Source organism: Symphalangus syndactylus, chromosome 1 (assembly GCF_028878055.3).
Source record: "Symphalangus syndactylus isolate Jambi chromosome 1, NHGRI_mSymSyn1-v2.1_pri, whole genome shotgun sequence".
Lineage (NCBI taxonomy): Eukaryota > Metazoa > Chordata > Mammalia > Primates > Hylobatidae > Symphalangus > Symphalangus syndactylus.
Window position 1 is genome coordinate 113,996,436 of NC_072423.2, and position 17,281 is coordinate 114,013,716.

The 17,281-nt window shown below is 59.6% G+C and overlaps 2 protein-coding genes across 11 annotated transcripts in view; both read right to left on the minus strand.

The window, feature by feature from the left end:
* Positions 1-1,172: 1,172 nt before the first annotated feature.
* LOC129482973 (death domain-containing membrane protein NRADD-like) lies at positions 1,173-2,995 on the minus strand. 2 transcript variants are annotated; one of them, XM_055279660.2, is made up of 4 exons: positions 2,887-2,995; positions 1,669-1,858; positions 1,416-1,557; positions 1,173-1,298 (listed from the first exon to the last, which is right to left on the minus strand). In XM_055279660.2, the coding sequence occupies exons 1-4, from the start codon at positions 2,927-2,929 to the stop codon at positions 1,173-1,175; spliced, it is 501 nt and encodes a 166-aa protein (XP_055135635.1). In that variant the 5' UTR covers positions 2,930-2,995. The 2 variants fall into 2 exon arrangements, with proteins under 2 accessions (XP_055135635.1, XP_055135627.1); XM_055279652.2 differs by having other exon boundaries at positions 1,173-1,557.
* A 1,766-nt stretch (positions 2,996-4,761) lies between these two features.
* Positions 4,762-17,281, minus strand: part of NBEAL2 (neurobeachin like 2) — a 30,095-nt gene continuing 17,575 nt past the window's right edge. For 6 of the 9 annotated variants that reach the window (XM_055279385.2, XM_055279395.2, XM_055279379.2 and 3 more), the window contains 36 exons: positions 17,092-17,266; positions 16,831-16,964; positions 16,290-16,449; positions 15,951-16,053; positions 15,637-15,799; positions 15,399-15,557; positions 15,042-15,201; positions 14,801-14,886; positions 14,112-14,627; positions 13,338-13,516; positions 13,079-13,238; positions 12,690-12,827; positions 12,237-12,596; positions 12,005-12,154; positions 11,721-11,878; positions 11,442-11,566; positions 11,214-11,349; positions 10,547-10,707; positions 10,130-10,446; positions 9,933-10,028; positions 9,429-9,553; positions 9,204-9,344; positions 8,907-9,037; positions 8,679-8,788; positions 8,463-8,580; positions 8,264-8,361; positions 8,077-8,193; positions 7,369-7,458; positions 7,173-7,282; positions 6,826-6,998; positions 6,613-6,707; positions 6,278-6,394; positions 6,023-6,181; positions 5,796-5,944; positions 5,339-5,474; positions 4,762-5,243 (listed from right to left, as the gene is read on the minus strand). In XM_055279385.2, coding sequence (XP_055135360.2) covers positions 5,142-5,243; positions 5,339-5,474; positions 5,796-5,944; positions 6,023-6,181; positions 6,278-6,394; positions 6,613-6,707; positions 6,826-6,998; positions 7,173-7,282; positions 7,369-7,458; positions 8,077-8,193; positions 8,264-8,361; positions 8,463-8,580; positions 8,679-8,788; positions 8,907-9,037; positions 9,204-9,344; positions 9,429-9,553; positions 9,933-10,028; positions 10,130-10,446; positions 10,547-10,707; positions 11,214-11,349; positions 11,442-11,566; positions 11,721-11,878; positions 12,005-12,154; positions 12,237-12,596; positions 12,690-12,827; positions 13,079-13,238; positions 13,338-13,516; positions 14,112-14,627; positions 14,801-14,886; positions 15,042-15,201; positions 15,399-15,557; positions 15,637-15,799; positions 15,951-16,053; positions 16,290-16,449; positions 16,831-16,964; positions 17,092-17,266 — 5,607 coding nt within the window. In that variant the 3' untranslated portion in view covers positions 4,762-5,141. The other 3 variants (XM_055279405.2, XM_063609080.1, XR_010113565.1) reach the window with 3 other exon arrangements.

The following is a 17,281-nucleotide window of genomic DNA, read 5'->3' on the forward strand; positions in this document are numbered from 1 at the left end:
TTCAAAAGTCACTTATTGTGCCAACCTACCTGCCTCCCCCTTTGGGGTGGGCATATGCATGGAGTGCATATGCATGGACTTGGCTGCACCTGCCTTGTCCTGAGCTGCCCAGGAGACCCACCTGTCCTTGGCGTGTGTAGCAACCACATGAGCAGATGTGGAAGTACATTTGGAACTCCTTGTCCTGAGTTCAGGTCTTGTAAAGAGAGCGTTTTCTTTTTTCTTATCTAGAGGTGACCTGAGGCCCTTGGTAATTAACTGCCCAGGACCAGCCTGCTTCTTGCCTCCTGTCTAGAGGAACAGGCCTCCAGCCTCCCCTTGTTGCTGCTCATAGAACAAGTCAGGAAAATGATCTCAAACCCAGCGTCCCTCAGCACCAACCTGGGAGTCTTAGGTGTGGGGGAAACTACTGAATGTGTCACTTAAACTTACTGTTCTCCAGCTAAGGAAGTTGATAAAATACCAAGGTAAAATAATCAGCAAGGTAAAATAGCTTCCAAACATGATAAAGCCAGCAAATGGTAGACGCAGGATATGAACTCTGATCTGTGCCTCCAGAGCCCATGCATATTCTATAGGATCACACTGCCTGCCATCCCAGGTGCTGCTTGGAGAGGGCCGTCCCACAGCCTAGGGACCGCCACCCCTTTTCTGGGCCTCTGCCTCATAGCTCAACTGTCTCACAGGCCCAAGGAGCCAGATAGAGCCAGCAGAAAAGTCCGAATCACGTTTAATATGGGTTACAAAAGTAGCAAAACCAGCTGAGGCTTAATAAGAGGAGGTGGAGTAGGGATCCAAAGGGCAGGACCACTCCTCACTGCCCACTCCCCACCATATCCTGGGCCCTCTTCTGGAGGGGATGGGTAGGTGAGGGGAAGTGAATGGTGGCTGGATCTTCGGTTTTCTTCCCCAGAACAGAGCAGGCTGAGCCCAGCAACCCCAGGAAGCCCACGAAGGGAAAGATACATGAGATGGGGGTAGGGGAGCACCGGAGCAGGCTCTGAGAGTCCAGGCTATGGAGACAGCATTCACACCACAGAGCAGCCCTCAGCTTGGGGGCCCAGGACCTGGACCACATCTTCCTGGCCCATGGCAACCAGGGCATTCTCTAGCACCTTGTGGGTGGAACCACTGTCTTCTTGGACAGCCCAGTCCCTCAGCAGTGTGTAGGCTCACACCTGGCCTTGGGCCATGATTTCTACAGCCTCAGCCCGGTAGCCCAGATGGTCTGCCAGTCCCTGCCAGCCCTTGTCAGGTTCACGTGACACCTCTAACAGCCGCTCCACTTTCTCCTGGTGCTGCCGAGGGAGATCAAGGTAAAGTCGGCACCCAAGCTCAGGATGTGGTCCTGGGGCAGGAGACATGAGGATCACACAAGGGCTGGGTGGTGAGGCAGTTCTGGGAAAGGGGCTCACCCTGGCTGGAGGCACAGGGCTCCAGACTGCTAGGAGAGTCCAGGAAGACACTGCTATCCCATGCATCTGGTCCTTGTTGAGACCTCCCACCTCTGCAGTTCGAGCTTTGGCCAGCTGCTGTCTTTGTTTATGTGAGTGCCAGCTGTGGGGAGAAAGGGAGACCTACCAACCTGCCCCCACCTTCAAGACAGGGAATTGGTTGGGAGTCCAGACAGGGAAGGGGGTGCCACAGGGCAGTGCCCAGACCACCTACCACTTGAAGGCCACGTAGGCAAGCAGACCGAGGACCACAGTGGCCAGGAGGGTACAGTAGACTGGGATGATGCTGCCTGAGACCCCTGGAGGCTCCAGGAGGAAAGGGGAGGAGGTATTGGTGGCCAGGGCTTCCCCTGCCCCTACCCATACTCCTTCCCTGTCCCTCTCCTGCCTCCTCAGGATCTTACCTGTGGAAGAAAAGACAGATCAGGTCAGGAGCAAGGAACAAAGGCTAGGGTCCCTGGGTAGCCTCACCTAAACTTTGTTGCCAAAAAGGTTTGAAGCCAGTAGTCCCTACTATGTAGAGTCAAAAGCTTATACCACAGCATCAAGAGCTGTCTGGCCTATTTTTCCATTTTCATCTACTTCTTCCCCTTTGCTTACCACTCTGGACACCTTGTCCTTGCTAGATGCACCCTGTTCTCCTAACCTTCCAGACTTCTGCTCCTGCCAATCTCCCTTCTCCATCTGACATATTGGCAAGAATGGGCCGGGCGCGGTGGCTCACGCTTGTAATCCCAGCACTTTGGGAGGCCGAGGCGGGCGGATCACGAGGTCAGGAGATCGAGACCACGGTGAAACCCCGTCTCTACCAAAAATACAAAAAATTAGCCGGGCGTGGTGGCGGGCGCCTGTAGTCCCAGCTACTCGGAGAGGCTGAGGCAGGAGAATGGCGTGAACCCGGGAGGCAGAGATTGCAGTGAGCCGAGATCGCGCCACTGCACTCCAGCCTGGGTGACAGAGCAAGACTCCGTCTCAAAAAAAAAAAAGAGAATGTTCTACTCTGGGAAGACTTCCTTGATCTCTTCCTTTTTGGGGTCCATTTGCACCTCCTGTCTACCACGGCACTAAATCCAATTTTTTTTTATCCAATTATCCAGGGCACAGGAAGAAAGACCATGGAACTGTCTACCATGGCACTTGTGTCCTGTCTCCGCCACCAAGTCTGGACTGTGAGGGCACATTGATTCATGTGGTCCCCACAAGCATCTCTGTGCAAAGGAGGCCTTGTAAATTTTTGCAAAATAAAGCTGAACTGGAAAGGAAGTGTTGTTGCTTTCTTCTGCCTGGAAGCGACTTGTCCTCCCAATCTAGTGCAGTCAGGGCACACAGGGCAGAGACTCCAGAACGTGTGGCTGGACTTGGGTGTGACCTACCCACTTGGGGTACCTCCCAACCTGCCTGGTGCCCATGATCTGGATTAAGGGATGCTTACCCACATAGGCCAGGCCTTTGCTGTGGCTAGAGTTGTGAAGCATGGCTCTGTTAGTGGGTAATACTCCCTGGGGTTGTTTCTTGGAGAAGAGGTTAGAGAGTTTTAGGCAGCACCCAGGCAAGGGAGCTGGGAGCTACTTCTCTCAGTCCAAAAAGGGCTGTGTGCAGGAGAAATATGGGGGAAATCTCCAGGCCTGACGTTGGCAGTCCCTTGGGGTAGTCTGTCCCCCTTTTCTCACTTCAACCTGATTCACTCCAGGGCTGGACCAGTTTTCTCCTGTGTCAGATGGGGTGGAGGTGACAGAGCTGGTTCCAGCTGGCCAAAATTAGAAGGGTCAGATACAGCTCAGGATGGAAGGCAGGTTGGAAACCACCCTGTCTCAAAGATGTTGCCAAACACCTGGTCTGAGTCCAGGGATGGTAGGGAGGATAGGGGAGACATGCCTTCTAGCTCCATCTTAGCCAGAACCAGGCTGGAGAGTACTGGCCAGTGGGAGGCTCACCGCCAGGCTTTTCAACTAGAGTTCAGGAACCCAACATCCTAAAGCCCCAAGGCAGGAGGACTTTCTGCAGTGACCATGCTTGCACTCCTTCCTCAAGAGTCAGTGTCCAGCCCTCTCCTGATCAGGAACTGGGTGGAATGCTACCCTGGTGGGTTCAGCGAAAGAACAGGGGATATGGGCCCAGAGACCCCCTAGTTGATCTTGCTTCATCTAGAAATTCAGAGAGGGCCTGAGACTCAAAGGATAGGACCACTCAGTCCTACCTGGATCCTATAGGGCTGAATCTGCTGGGACCCACTCCCTGAGGTTTGGGGAAGAGAAGCTCCTCGTCTGGACTAAGGAGAGCTTGCCTGCAGAAGGAATGGAGGAGACACCAGGGAAGGCCCTCCAACTCCCCAATATCCACCGCCACATATTGGGTACCGGTCTATCCCACAACATATGCCCATGTGTATGGCTAAGTGAGCAACCCAATGCTGTGGCCAAGTGGGTGCGACCTGGTGGCCCTTGCCACATGTGGGGTGTGTACCTTTGTGTCACATTAAGGGGCCCTGCAGGATCCTGGCTAGTGGATGGGCCTGTGACCAGGACGCAGCAGCAGACAGGCCTGGCTTCTGCCCAGCCCACTCTGAGCAGCGGGACTGGAACCCCTCCCGCCTCCCACCGGTCTCCAGGCCCACGAATACACACACACAATGCAACCACCCCGCACACCCACACTACCCTGACTTCTTACGCACACGCCGACACCAGCACATACAACCACCGCAGGATCGCGAGTCTGGAGAGAGTCTGGAGAGAGGCAGCCCCCGGCTCCCTCCACTCAGCAAGGGCTCTGCCCCCAACTCTTCCTGACCAGTGGCCGCCAGGATGGATCCACTCAGCAGGGCAGGACCGAGCCCTCCGGGAAGACAACGTGGGGTCTCTGGGGTGGTTCTGGCCCCCCACCCCCAACCCCGAGACCACAGCGGCGCCACAGGACGGCCCAAGAAGTAGGCAAGACAATGAGGGGGCAGGGCCTAGCTGGAGGGGCGCGGCCTCGGGTGTTGTCGCTCCTGCCCGGCGAAGGAATGCAAACGTGCTTGCGGGGCGCCTGGCCGGGTTGCGGTTGTGGACGAATGGCGTGCGAAGGCGACCCGATGAAGAGATCGTGGGGAAACCACGAGCCGGGGCGAGATGTGGGGCAGGGGCTACACGGTCGGGGAAACTGAGGCCCCAGTTCAGCGACGGCCACGCGGAGGGGGGCGAGTGGGCCCAGAGGGGGTCACGGGCCAGGGGAACTCGAGCCAGGCCAGACTGAGACGGCGACCCTGTTACGGTGGCCACCGCAGGCCGAGACGCCGCGCGCTCACGCACACTCGGAGACGGAGCAGTTACAAAACTAGGCCTGGTTTATTGCCGAGAAGGGAGAACCGGGGCCGCCGTTAGGAATTAAGGCCACAGGCGGCCCTCGTGCTTTGACGAAAGAGACTTGGAAGCCGGGGAACCCCGCCCCAGACTGTGCAAAAAGTGCTGCTGCGGCCGCAGGCGCCGGTGCTGGCTCTCAGGGCTGCCCCTCAGCCGGCGAGGGGCGGGACTTCAGCCCGCCAATCCCTGAGGGGATAACATCGCCCGCCAATCCCTGAGCTGGGCAGGGTGGGCCCCGCTCACCCCCCTGGGCGGCCCACCCCGGGGTGTTCCCGCCAACTTCTGGGCGGGGCCTCCCGGGCCAGGCCCGTCGGGGGCGGGGCCCGAGCAGCCGGGCTGGCCAGGTTCAGCGCGCCTCAGCAGGGTTGTATTCCGTCTCTCCCGAGGACACCTGGGAGATGCGCCGCGAGGACCGCCACAGCTTCCGCGCGAACTGGCTGCTGCGCACCTGGTGGGCGTTAAGGGTTGAGTAGGGTCAGCTGGGACCGCCGCGCCGCGCCCCGCCCCGTTCGAGGGGCCTCCCCACCCCTGCCCCATCCTCACCTCAGAGGGCTGCCCCGCGACCACCACGATGAGCTTGCCGTCCTCCAGGCCCACCAGCACGTGGCTGCGCTCCTTGGTCACGGCCACGCTACGGATGGCCACCTTCATGGGCAAGGGAGGCGCGGCCGGGAGCAGTCTGGAAGGGAGAGGGGATATACACCAACTTGCGACTGCAAGGGGGCTTTGCGACCAGCAGATATCCCTTATCCCATATACCCTCTCGGTCCTCATTTTAAGGATGGTTAAATTGAAATTCTTATACACAAAGAAATCTCCCACAACTGTGGCTAAGCGGAGGCCCAGGGCAAGACCTCCCCATGGGAAGATGAGGGGACAGGTAACAAACCTTGAAATATGTGCCTACAAACATGTATGGTGTGTGGGTTCCTACAGCCTTTATCCTACACCAATGACCACCACCTTCAGGGGCCATGAACCCATAAATGGGGAGGCTTACGTGTTTAGTTGGAGGATGTGCAGGGCGCACTGGGCGGTACCCAGTAACACAAAGTCCTCTGTCACCGTCAGGGCTGTAGGCTGCTCTGCCAGGGGCAGTGAAGCCCGCAACTTCCCATTGACTGAATACAGATGCAAGGAGTAGGTGACCTGGAGGAAACAGGGAGTGTCAGCAAGGACAGGATCCCAACTGCCCCTCCATCTTTGCTGGGCACCCCTTCCCCATACCTGGGCCCCAGGACGTTCCGACGCTGAGCTCTGTACCACAATCTGGCCTTCGGACCCCAATGCCAGATGGAAAATAGGTCCAGGCAATGTGGCACCCGGAGGCCGTAGTGCCGCCACAAACTGGCCACGGCGTACAGTGTGTATGATCACAGTTCCATCCTGCAGGAAGGCAACTTAGGGTCCTGGGCAGGAGTCTGGGCTCCACGGGGATTGCCCAGCAAACTCACCCTCCCCAGGGCACATGCATACACACACCTCAGATCCAGACACAGCCATGTCAAGTTCAGTGCTGATGGCCACACAGCTCACTGCAGCCCCATGCCCATACAGGACTTGCACAGGCTTTGGTGCCAGGCCTACTGACAGACCACCCTGTGGAGGACCAGGGTTGGCTTAGGACTGTCCCCCGAGGCTCAAGAAATGAAGGTCTTGTCCAAGACTAGAGAGCTGGAGGGTCATGGAGCCCCAGACTTACTCATGGTAGCAAAGGGAAGGGAAAGACAGGAGGGCAGGACTGGAGGGCCACTGAGGGACAGATGGGCTGTAGGTCTGGGCTACGGGGACCCCACAGAGCTGCCCACCAGGCACACCTGATGCAGGAGCCGCCACACCATGCACGTGGTGTCCCGGGAGCCTGAGATGAGGTAGATGCCACAGGTGTCCAGTGCAAGGCAGGTTACTACATCTGCATGGGAAGGGGAGGGTACAGGCAGAACGGAGAAGTCACATCTGCCCTGGCCAGCCGCAGAACCCGGCCCCATACCTGCATGCCTCATTCTCCCCAGCTCCAAGGCTGTTCATACCAAGGTGGCGGCTGAGCTGGCTCAACAGCTTGCCACGGGGTAGTGCAGTCACTCGTAGGCTGCCATCCCAGTGGCCACCGCTGAATAGCAGCTTTCCATCGGGGGCCACTGCCAGTGCTTGTCCACTCACACCACTGCCTGGCACCCACGGGCCACTCAGCAGTCGCTGTGTCCTGACCCAGCGAGGGGGATAGCAAGTGAGTCCAGGCCACATGGAAGAGACCCAGGCCCTCAGGGAGCCTGGCCAGACCTTTCCCCTGCAGCTGGCCTACATTCTGATTAGGGAGGGGAATAATTCCGGGTGCAGGGCATTTGTAGCCCACCCCACCCACAGCCCTCTGTCCTACTTGTGGCTGCCCATGGTGGGGTCTTTGCTGAAGCTGAAGTAGTTGCTTATGTTGCGGTCATAGGGCAACCAGCTGTGGGTGCCCAGCAGCCCACTGGCACTCACGGTCACCTGCAGGCAGGAGGGGGCAGAGGTGGGTTTCTGGCAGAGGCAGAGGGGGAGTGGAGCTGAGCTGGAGCTCTGCACAATGCACTTACCAACAGGTCTGGGGAACCCTGGGTGATGAAGGAGTGGGGCTGCCGGTGGGGGACCAGGGCTAGCACCAGGGGTACACCATCACTGACAACCTGCAGGGGCAAGGGCAGGCCTAGCTATGCCTGAGTACTATCAGATTACACTATCTGCTCCCTGAAGCATCATCCCTTCCTTTACCCTCAGTCCCCAGGGGTCACAGACTAGGTGTCACAGATGCAGAGGTTCCCGCCAAGAAACAGGCAGAGACTTTAGGAGGGCATCTCAGAAAGTGAGAAGCTGGGACAGACATGGAAGATGCTTCCAGAGTATCATACTTAGTTTCAACCTTGGTCCTCTCACCCCGTTATTCCTTGTCCCCCTAGCCCAAAGGCAGGAAGAGAGGGAAACCTAAAAAAAAGTCAGGCCTGGGGGCAACATTCAGGAATGTTCCTGTCTAGGAAGGCAATGGAAGGGGTCCAAGGACAGATCTCCTCCTCCTGATCTTCCTAAGGCTTTCAGAGCTTGTTAGGTGAGTCAACCCTTTATCCTGGCCCTGATGAAGAAGGCACCCCTCCTGCCCCCATACTCTTCCCATGTTTAGCTCATTTTCTAAGGTGCCTTGAAATCAGTGACTTTGATTAGGATTCCCATCTGCCCCAAATGGTTGGTAAGGACAGTGGGATTAAACCCATTTCACAGAATATAAAGTTGAAGTCTTGTCTTCCTTTCACCTCTGCGAAGAATGCCTTGAGTTGGTCCAGGTGCTGGAAGATGCTAGGTGAGTTAGTGTCCAGGCGTGCAAGGCGATGGGCTGCTTCCTCAACTGAGAGCCGAGTTGGATGTGGCTCCTGTAGGTAAGTGGCTGGTCAGCACCATGGCATGGGCATCCCTGGCCACTATCCTCTAAGCTGACCTTACCTTCAGCAGCTGACAGGGAGTCTGCCCGAAGTTGCTGATAATGCCCTCCAGAGCCTTCCGTTCCCGCTCATCTGTCACATGGTCAAGGTCTACGGCCCCTGGGAAGGCAGGCAGAGCAGTCAGGGCTCCCTGCGTGCCCTCTGCATCCACCCGACCTGATCTTGTCCTGGCCCCGACTGGAGTCCAGCGTATTGCCCACCCTCATAGGTGCAGTAATAGAAAACATTGAGGGCTTCCTCGGCGGCTGGCCCCCGCTGCTTGTAGCCAAAGATGAGGTCGATCCACTCATGCAGGTGTGCAGACACATACTCCGACTCCTGGGAGTAGGGAGGCAGCAATCAGTGCAGGGACAGCTGACCCCCCATGACCTTCAGAACCCCAGCTGCCTGCCATTTGCCTGTGGTTGCTTCCTCACCAGAGCCTGGCGGTGCTGCTGGATGAAGTCCTCAGGAGAGCTGGCCCACGGGGGCAGCACCACATCACCCACCTTCTCGTTGGTCAGCTGGAGACAGCCCAGGTCAAAACCTGGCACAAAGGACTGGGTCAGCTGTCTCCCTGTCCATCCCGACTGCCCCCTGGCCACTCCACCATCTGTTCTCCATCCCCACACTTGCCCACTCCAGTGCAAGCACCTCACACCTACCGTTCTGGTTCTCCAGGAAGTCAGGAAAGTAGAAGAATTCTGGGATGAGCTCCTTCACATCGGCAGGGCTCTCCAGGCGTGCCTGCCAGGCTGCCGCCACCGAGTGGAACTGCCGGTCGGAGCAGTCAAAGCTGGGGGAGGGGCACGGGGCCAAGGTGAGGTGGGGAGAATGGAGACAGGGAGGGAGATGCTCTGGCTGGAGGGAAGAAGGGAGTCAGGGGTGGGCCCAGGATATGGGGAGGACCAGCCTCTTCCCCTTGTCTGCCCCTAGTCTGCCCACCAGCCCCTGGGCCGCACCGGCCACTCTGCAGCTGGACGTGCAGGGAGGTGAAGGGCTCCACGCGGATGAGGTAGTGCATCACGCCTGCTGCATTGGAGTAGTGGGTGCCATAGTGGAACTTGTCAATGGTCCCCGCTGGGTCCTCAAAGCTTTCATACCTGGGGCCACAGTTGGACGTGTCAGCAGAAGCCCTCCCTTCGCCTTTCCCTACCCGCTGAGCCCAGCCCTGCCCGCATGCTCACTTCTCCCTCACGAGCTGGGCATGCTTGGGGTTCACCACACCGATGGGCTTAGACAGGTCCCGGAAGACGGCTGGGTTGCTGAGGTCCAGGGTTGGGGACACGTAGTCCTGCAGGACCCAGGGGAACTGGCCGCCCACCCGAGCAGGGGCTGCATGAGGGCCCTGATGGCCTACCAGCCCACCCTGCCTGCCCTCACCCTCAAGAAGGCGGGCACAGAGCCTGCCCACAGGTTCGGGGAGCACCACTTAGACGGGTCACAGGGGAGCAGGACAGACTGTCCTGGAACAGGATTCCTTTTGAGGAATAGAGACTTGGCAGCGGGGGAAGGGAGTGAGGCTGGGGACCTCTGGGGGTTGGCAGGGAACAGAGGCCAGGTCTTCATTGGCACACCTACCCTTGACCAAGCTCAGGGCTTGGCCCACTGGCAGGTACCTACACTTGGGGGAACCAAGGGCTGACAGGTCAGAGGGGCAGGGGTGGAGGGGTGCAGAGTGGGGCCCTCACCACGGGGTACTGAGACAGGTCATTGTAGGTCCGCCCTGCAATGGTGTTGAGTTGCATCAAGTACTCGAAGTTGGATATCTCACGCTGTACCCATTTCTGGGGACAGGGGCAGACAAGATGTGAGCCAGGTGGGCTGTCCAGCACTGCCCCCTGATTCAGGGTCCCAACTTCACATCCCTCACACTCAGGGCTCTCACCTGGGTAAGGCCTGAGGCACGCAGCATCTCCTGGGGGGAGCGGCTGCTTAGGTAGCCTTGAGACGGGGGCCGTAGGCGCAGGAGCCACGAGTACACCTGGTTCCGTACCTGGGTGTGGGGTGGGATGGGGCCAGGCTGGGGCCTGGGAGTCTGGCTAGGAGATGAGGCTGGGGTCGTGCCCACCTTGCATGGGAAATTGAGGAAGTAGTTGGCCTGATCGATAAAGAAGAGCTCAAGTGCTGAACGGCGCAGGTTGAAACGCCGCAGGTGGACCTCACGCAGCTGGGCCAGTGGGCGCCGGAAATCATAGCCGATGCCTATGGGGAGGAACAGCAGGTACAGGAGTCACTCACCCCAGCCCCACCCAGACCTCAGCCATTCCCTGCCATTCTCCTAACCCACACCACCAGGACGCACCCTCCTCAGTTTCCACGTGCTCAGTGCTGCCGTCGTAGAAGTACACATTCTGTGTGGTGACCTCCAGCAGCCCTGGGACCACGGCCACTACCGTCACCAGCTGGCACTCAGCCGATAGCACCAGCTTCTCACGCTGCTCATCCAGTTCTGCTGCCTCCATCCTAAAGACCAGCAACCCACCTCAGGCTCTAGGCTCTGGGACCCCCTTCTTCACAAGCCCAAAGGGCATCCAAGTGCCATTGAGTCATGGGGTATACACTCTCATGGCTCCCAGAAATGGGGAGGGGCTGCCTAAGGTCCAGAACCTACTGGTCCCAGCCCCTGTCCCCCACCTGCCACCCACTAAGCTTCTGAATATTTTGCCAGGATGCCAACCCTTGTCCCCTGCTCCCCTCACCCAGCCCCTGCCCACTCCCTGGGCCCCCTTCCTGCTCTGGTTTGTGTTTCTCAGTGCTGTCCTTGGGTGCCTGGCTATTAAAAGAGCAACTCTCAGCCCTGTTAAGAGACTCTCCCACCCACCATCTGGCTTTGGACAGTCTCTTCAGGGGGATGTAGTCGGGCAGCAGAAGAGGACACACTCAGGGAGTTGATCCCACAGAGGCATGCACACACTGGAGCAGACTCCTTGCCCACCACCCCAGTCCGATCTCTCCAGGGCCTCACTCACGGAGTCTCCAGCTCAGCCAGCTCGTCCTCGCCGAGCTGGTCCTCCTGCAGCTCCTCGGGTGGGGTGCTCACTTTGGCCTCTTTGGTCACTGCCAGAGGCAGTGAGGCCTCCTCAGTGGGTGTCAGGGGAACCTCACCTGCAAGGGGCCAAGGGTACTCAGCTGAAGCAAGGCAGGACGGGAGACGGGACAATCGAGTTGGGCGGACCCAGCTCAGCACACTCCCTCACCCAGATTGTCGCGGAGAGCACTGGCTTCCAGGTGAGGGTCGAAGTGATGGTTGGGCACCAGCTTCAGACGCATGCGTGAGTATGTCTCGGCGCTGGACAGTTTCCAGCGGAGGGTGGGAGGGTCCCTGCAGAATGTCCCCCAGGTCATGGGTCGGTAGAAGGCTGTAGACACCCCCATCCCTCCCTGGCCTCACCCCAAAGGCAGTCTGGGGCTCCAGGTGGCTCCCTCCCTCCCAAGCCCCACCCCTCCACAGCGACCCTGCCCCAAGCCCGGCCTACCTCAGCGCCCAGGCCCCACATGGGCTGGCGAGCTGGCGCCACAGCGCCCCCCAGTGCAGCAGGGCCGTGGAGTGCTGTGCTGCCTGCTGCTTCAGCGCTGCGGTGTAGCGTAGCCCCTCCAGGCGCGCCCGCCTCTGCGCAGGTTCCAGCACCAGCTCCTGGGGTGGGGGAAACACATCAGTCCCCTGGCTGCTGCCTGTCCTACCCCTATTTCTCCACATTGTCAGCCATCTCCTGGGCGCATGTGTGGAGCAGTTTCCCATCCCTTACCCCGGGTGGCACACCTGGAAGGCCCGACGACTCTGGGCGCGCTCCCGCTGGCGCCGCTGCCCACCGCTCATGAGCATGTCATAGCAGGCATTCCAGAAACCTGACATAAGGTCGTGGCTCTTAGCATACGTGTCCATTTCGAACTGGGACATGGTTGGCTGCACCTGGAGGATTGGGCAGAGGAGAACAGTGCTCGATGTGGGCCCCAGCCCCCACTCCTCTTCCTGGGCCCCCACATCCAGGCACCTGTTTGTCAATGAAGTGGCGCCATTCGGGTGTGGCACAAAAAGCCTGGAAGTCTTCAAAGAAGGTGGGGCTGCCATTGGTGGGTGGCAGGGAGGGCAGTCCCCACTGCAGCCCCAGCGGCTCATAGGCACGGTCTAGCAGCGTGCGCACCAGTGGCACCAGCCAGGAGCAGCGCTCTGCAGCTGTTGCGGCTGCAGGTGGGGGCCCTGCCTCATCAGTGGCTGACTCGGAGGAAGAGGCGTTCAGCGCCCGCCCCAGTGCAGCCTCCAGCTTGGAGAGCACATAGCAGGCCTCCTCGCGGCGGGCTGGCACTGCAGTCTGTAGCAGCATGTGCAATCTTACGTAGGCCTGGGCATGCAGCTGTGGGCACAAGAGAGATAAGTGGCACCCAGCCACTCTTGGAGCTCCCAACACCTCCCATGCCCCCTGCCCCCATGCTCACCCTGTGCTCACCTGTGGGTCTTCCAGCAGGATGTAGCCAAGTACAAGCCGTAGGCCAATCTGTGCCATCTCACGGAGATCGGCTGTGCCGTTGGCCAGGTGGGGCCAGGCTCCCAGGCGATCAAGTAGGCTGCATACACCTTCAAAGAGCTGCCACAGAAAACAGGTTCCCAACAGACATCACCAGGGGAGGCCAGGAGTCCATGGAAAGGGAGCAAAGTAAAGTTTGCGCTGGGGGCCAGGTAGGGTTTGTGCACACAGGCAAGTCCACGCTCACAGGCATTCATGCTGATGCACCCACACCTACGCACGTGTACCCATCCACCTCCCAGACCAGATCCCTGCAGGCTTGGGTGAACATGAGTGTTCATGTGGCTCACGCCTCTCTTGAGGGGTCGCACCTTCTCACTCCACAGTTCCTGGTTACCATGGCCTTCAGCACACAGGAAGTCCTGCAGCAGACGCAGCAGCCAAAGTGCCTGCTGGGTGAGGCTGGCCACGACCCTCACGGGGGCCTCTTTGATGTCCGTTAGGGCTGACTCCAGCATCATCTCCAGGAGGCTGGCGGGTGAGTGGGGAACTCGAGGGTCTACCTGACTATCTTCTTTCCTTCCCCCGAGGCTTCCTGAAGCCCCTCCCCCTCCAGACTTTCCCTCTCACCTGCGCTTGATGCAGTCTGGTGGGCGCACAAGTGTCGCTGAGGCCCCCAGCTGGGTGAGCACCGAGAAAACCTGGCCACGCTCCCGCCAGGCAACCTCATCGCTGCCTTCCACGCCGCGCCACGTCACCGAGAACAGCACGTTGGTGAGCAGATTGCACAGCTCTTCCTCAGAGGTTTGCTGTGGGCACAGGTGGGTGGTGTGGGCGTGGGTTGTGGGCGGCTAAGGGAGGGAATCAGGCTGACACCCACCCATCCCTACTCAGCACCCCTCCTGGGGTAGCCACCCAGGAGGCAGAGCATTTGGCTAACAGTGAGCCTGGCACTAAGGGCCTGGAAGAATGGTGTAGGAGTCTCAGCTACTACCTGAGTTCCAGGCAGAATCCTGGGGTCTTGCCAGACTCCCAAGAGGAGATAAGGCAGTTCACAGAGAACGAGCAGAGGCCCATCCCCAAATCTAGAAGCCCAGGGCAGGGCCACTGGAGTTTGCTGCCCTTGGACCCTGTGAGGTCTCTGCCCTACAGCTCTCTTGAGGGCCCTTCTGAAGCCTAGCTGGTGTCACCCACTGTGGCTCGTCATGACGAGCCCTGTTCCAGGAGCCCTCTGGGAATACAACTGCAGATAAGAGCTATGAGGGGACAGCAACAGGCCTGACTGGGGGCTGCAACCCTGGTCAGACAGGGCCACACCTTTGGAGAGGCTACACTGCCAGCCCTGTGTACCAGAAGTATCCTCTCTTGGGTATCATGCGGTGGCAGAGGGTGGGCCCACCTCACCTGTGGGTTGCTGGTGTTTGAGGTATCATCCCCGCTAATGGTGGGCTCCGGGAGGCTGCCATCCTCCAGCACATTGGAGAGACTGGAGCTGTGGCGGCCAGGAGCAGCAGGAAAGGGCCGCGGCCCATCCAGTGGGGAAGGAGTGCCAGGCTGGCTGGCTGGAGTAAGAGTCCCACTGCTGCCGCCACCACCAGCAATGTTGCCTGATCCTACACTAGACCGTTCCAGGCCCAGATCAAAGGGCGTGCAGAATGGGGAGAGAGCATGGTAAAAGCCATCAGGGTCAAGGCAGGGGGCCTCTGAGGGCAGGAAGACATCTGAAGGCTCAGCAGGTGACTCAGCAGGTGGCTTGTGTGGGGTTGGCTTGGGGGAGGTAGGTGACTCTGGGGAAGAGAGAGGGGGACTGCCGGCTGTGGCAGCTTCCAGGACATATAGCCGGGTCAGCACATCCTGCCAGCCAGCCTGTCGGGCCAGAAGCCGCACTACATCTGGCTGTCCATAGATGAGGTGGAAGAGCTGCAGGCGAGACCACAGCAAGTGAGGATGCATCCAGCTGCCTGCTCCAGACCCTCATCCAGGGCCTTTGCAGAGGAGGGCTCCAGAGACCCCCTCATGAGACAGGCAAGGTGAAGGCCAGAGGGTAGAAGCCACCCTCCCCCTCCCCCAAAGCTTTTACCTCTCATGCTCACCTGGCGACAGATGTCTAGGCGAACGCTGAGGTCAGCCTGGAGGGACAGCTGTACCACAGCCAGCAGATCTGAGAGGTTCAGGCAATCTGGGGGGATGGGTTGGTGGGACCTGAGGGACTGACCCGACTAGGAAGGGCAGGGCTCAGCCCTGGCCCCTATGCCACTACCTTCCCTCTTCCGTCCTGCCTGCCCTGTTTTTCTGACATGTCACCCCCTCCACTTGGCCCTAACCAGGTTGTACCTGCCCCCAGGAACAGCTTGTAGAGGCCCTGGCAGAGCTGGGGGGAAACAGTCCCGTCAGGCAAGCAGGCAACCAGACCCTGGAGACCACACTCCCGCAGCCGGAGGCGCTGGCGGCTCCGCTCAGGTAGCCGCTCGTTCTGCTGCAGTCTGCGCAGGATCTGTGTGGGGGTCATCGGAGGACTGTCATCATGTGGAAGGAGTTACTGTAGGAGGGGAAGTCACCGTGCAGGTGTGTGGCTCAAGAGGTCCTTGAAGGCAGCTTCGTCCGCTGGCCCAAGGCCTGCTGTACCTCCCTGAACCCCAGGCAGGGGCCCCAGTGAGTGGGATGCCAGGGGAGGGGGTGGGCTGGGTGTACCTTGCAGACTCGATCAGGCAGCAGGGGCAGTGACCCTGGCCGCACTAGCAGGGCCAGTAGCACTTCGAGGTTCCCTGGCTCCAACAGAAAGACAGCCAAGGACTCCTGCGCCAGGGAACCATGCAGCAGGTCCAGCAGCAGGTCCAGCACACCCACCACCTGGGGATACAGGGTCTCACACTGTGCCAGGCCCCCACCCCCCTCCCCCAAGCCTCCCCCTCCCCAACCTCCAGCCTACCTGACCATCATTGCCTGTGGCCGCCAAAAAGCTCAGCATGGTCTGTGTGACCTGCAAGTCATCTGCTGAGAGACTTCGCACCAGGAACTCCCTGGCCAGGCCCAGGAGGGAGGTCTGCACGGTGCGTAGGTCATCAGCAGCCAGGGGGCGCTCCCGCTGCGGGCTGGCAGGTCAGCAGGCACACCCAGCCAGGTCCCAGAGAAAGGCGGGGAGAGAGGGTGGGCAGGTGAGTCAGGGAAGCGCACTGCTCAGTCCCCAAGGCCGGAGGCCACTGTGTCAGCCCCCCATGGCCCATCTGGCCCCACTGGCCTCACCTGTAGTGGGTGCACAGAGCATCCAAGATAAACTGGACGCCGTACTTCTTCCGCAGCTTCTGTCTGTGCTCCCGAACTATGCTGGACATGTACTGGATGTGGCCTGAGTGGGAATGAGCAGAGGACTCAGGCCACTAGGCTGAGCTGGGCCCTTCGGATCCTCCAGGCCAGGGCCATGTGCCTGTCAGACTTCCAGGGCAGGGTCATAGTCCCCTCAGCCGCCCCATGGCATTCTGGATTCCTATCAGGTGAGTCCCTCAGATCCCCCAGAGCAGAGTTCTAACTTGTCAGTGCTCAGCTGCCCTATGGCCGGCCCCTTGCTCAGGTCCTCACACCTACCGAGGCGCACGGCGAAGTCACTGAGGGTCCAGAGGTGAAAGTTGAAGAGCAAATGCTGGTAGAGTAGGTACAGGAGGGGCCCGCTGCCCTCAGCTGCCACCTGCTCCATCAGCAGCTGGGCGGACATGAGCACGTTCATGTCCATGGCCCAGCTTGGGACCTGGGGTAAGACAGGAGCTAGAGTGAGGGCTCAGGCTCTGACCATCTGCTGTCTGAGCTTTTCAGCTGCCACCCTTCCCTGCACAGCCATCATGGCCACAAACATGGCCACCGGCCTGCTCAGAACCCTTTGGGGGCTTCCTGCCACCTCTGACATGCAAGCCTCCTGCCTGCTGTGCGGGTCCCTGCCCCAACCTGTGCTGGGCCTTTCCCCAGATTCTCCAGACCCAACCCTGCTCGGCCTTTCAGGCCCCACTCAAGTGGCAACTCTCCCAAGAGGTTCTTCATGACTGACAGGGCAGCAGGTTCCCCACTCAGTTCCCCTCGGTCAGACAGGCTGACCATACCCCTAATCCCCCATGCCTGCCTCACCAGGCCCCACCTTTCGCAGGAGGGCCCCGATGATGGCAGGCCCCTGGCACTGCACCAGGCTCTCTTGGTTCACCACGTGACCCTGAAGGAAGTTCCGCAGCATCAGCAGAAAAGCAGCCACTGCGTTCCTCTCCATCCGTTCCTCTGCCAGCCATCAGGAAGGGGACAGATGTGCGTCAACGGCCTGCCAGTGGCCAGGAGACCTTGGGCACTCCATCCCCCTACCATGCCAAGATTCCCTCTCCACAACATAGGCACCAGGAACACTTACCTGAAGATTTACCCAATGGGAGAACCAGGCCCTGGGTGTTGTGACCAGAGGTCAGTTCAGGACCCACAAGGTCATGCGTTTCAGCTGGACCTGCCTCAGCCTCTTTGGGCTGTGCAGCTACTCGCTCCAGCAGGGGCAGCAGGGCACCCATACCCCCAACGCAGTTCACCACATCCTGGGGGAAGGAGGA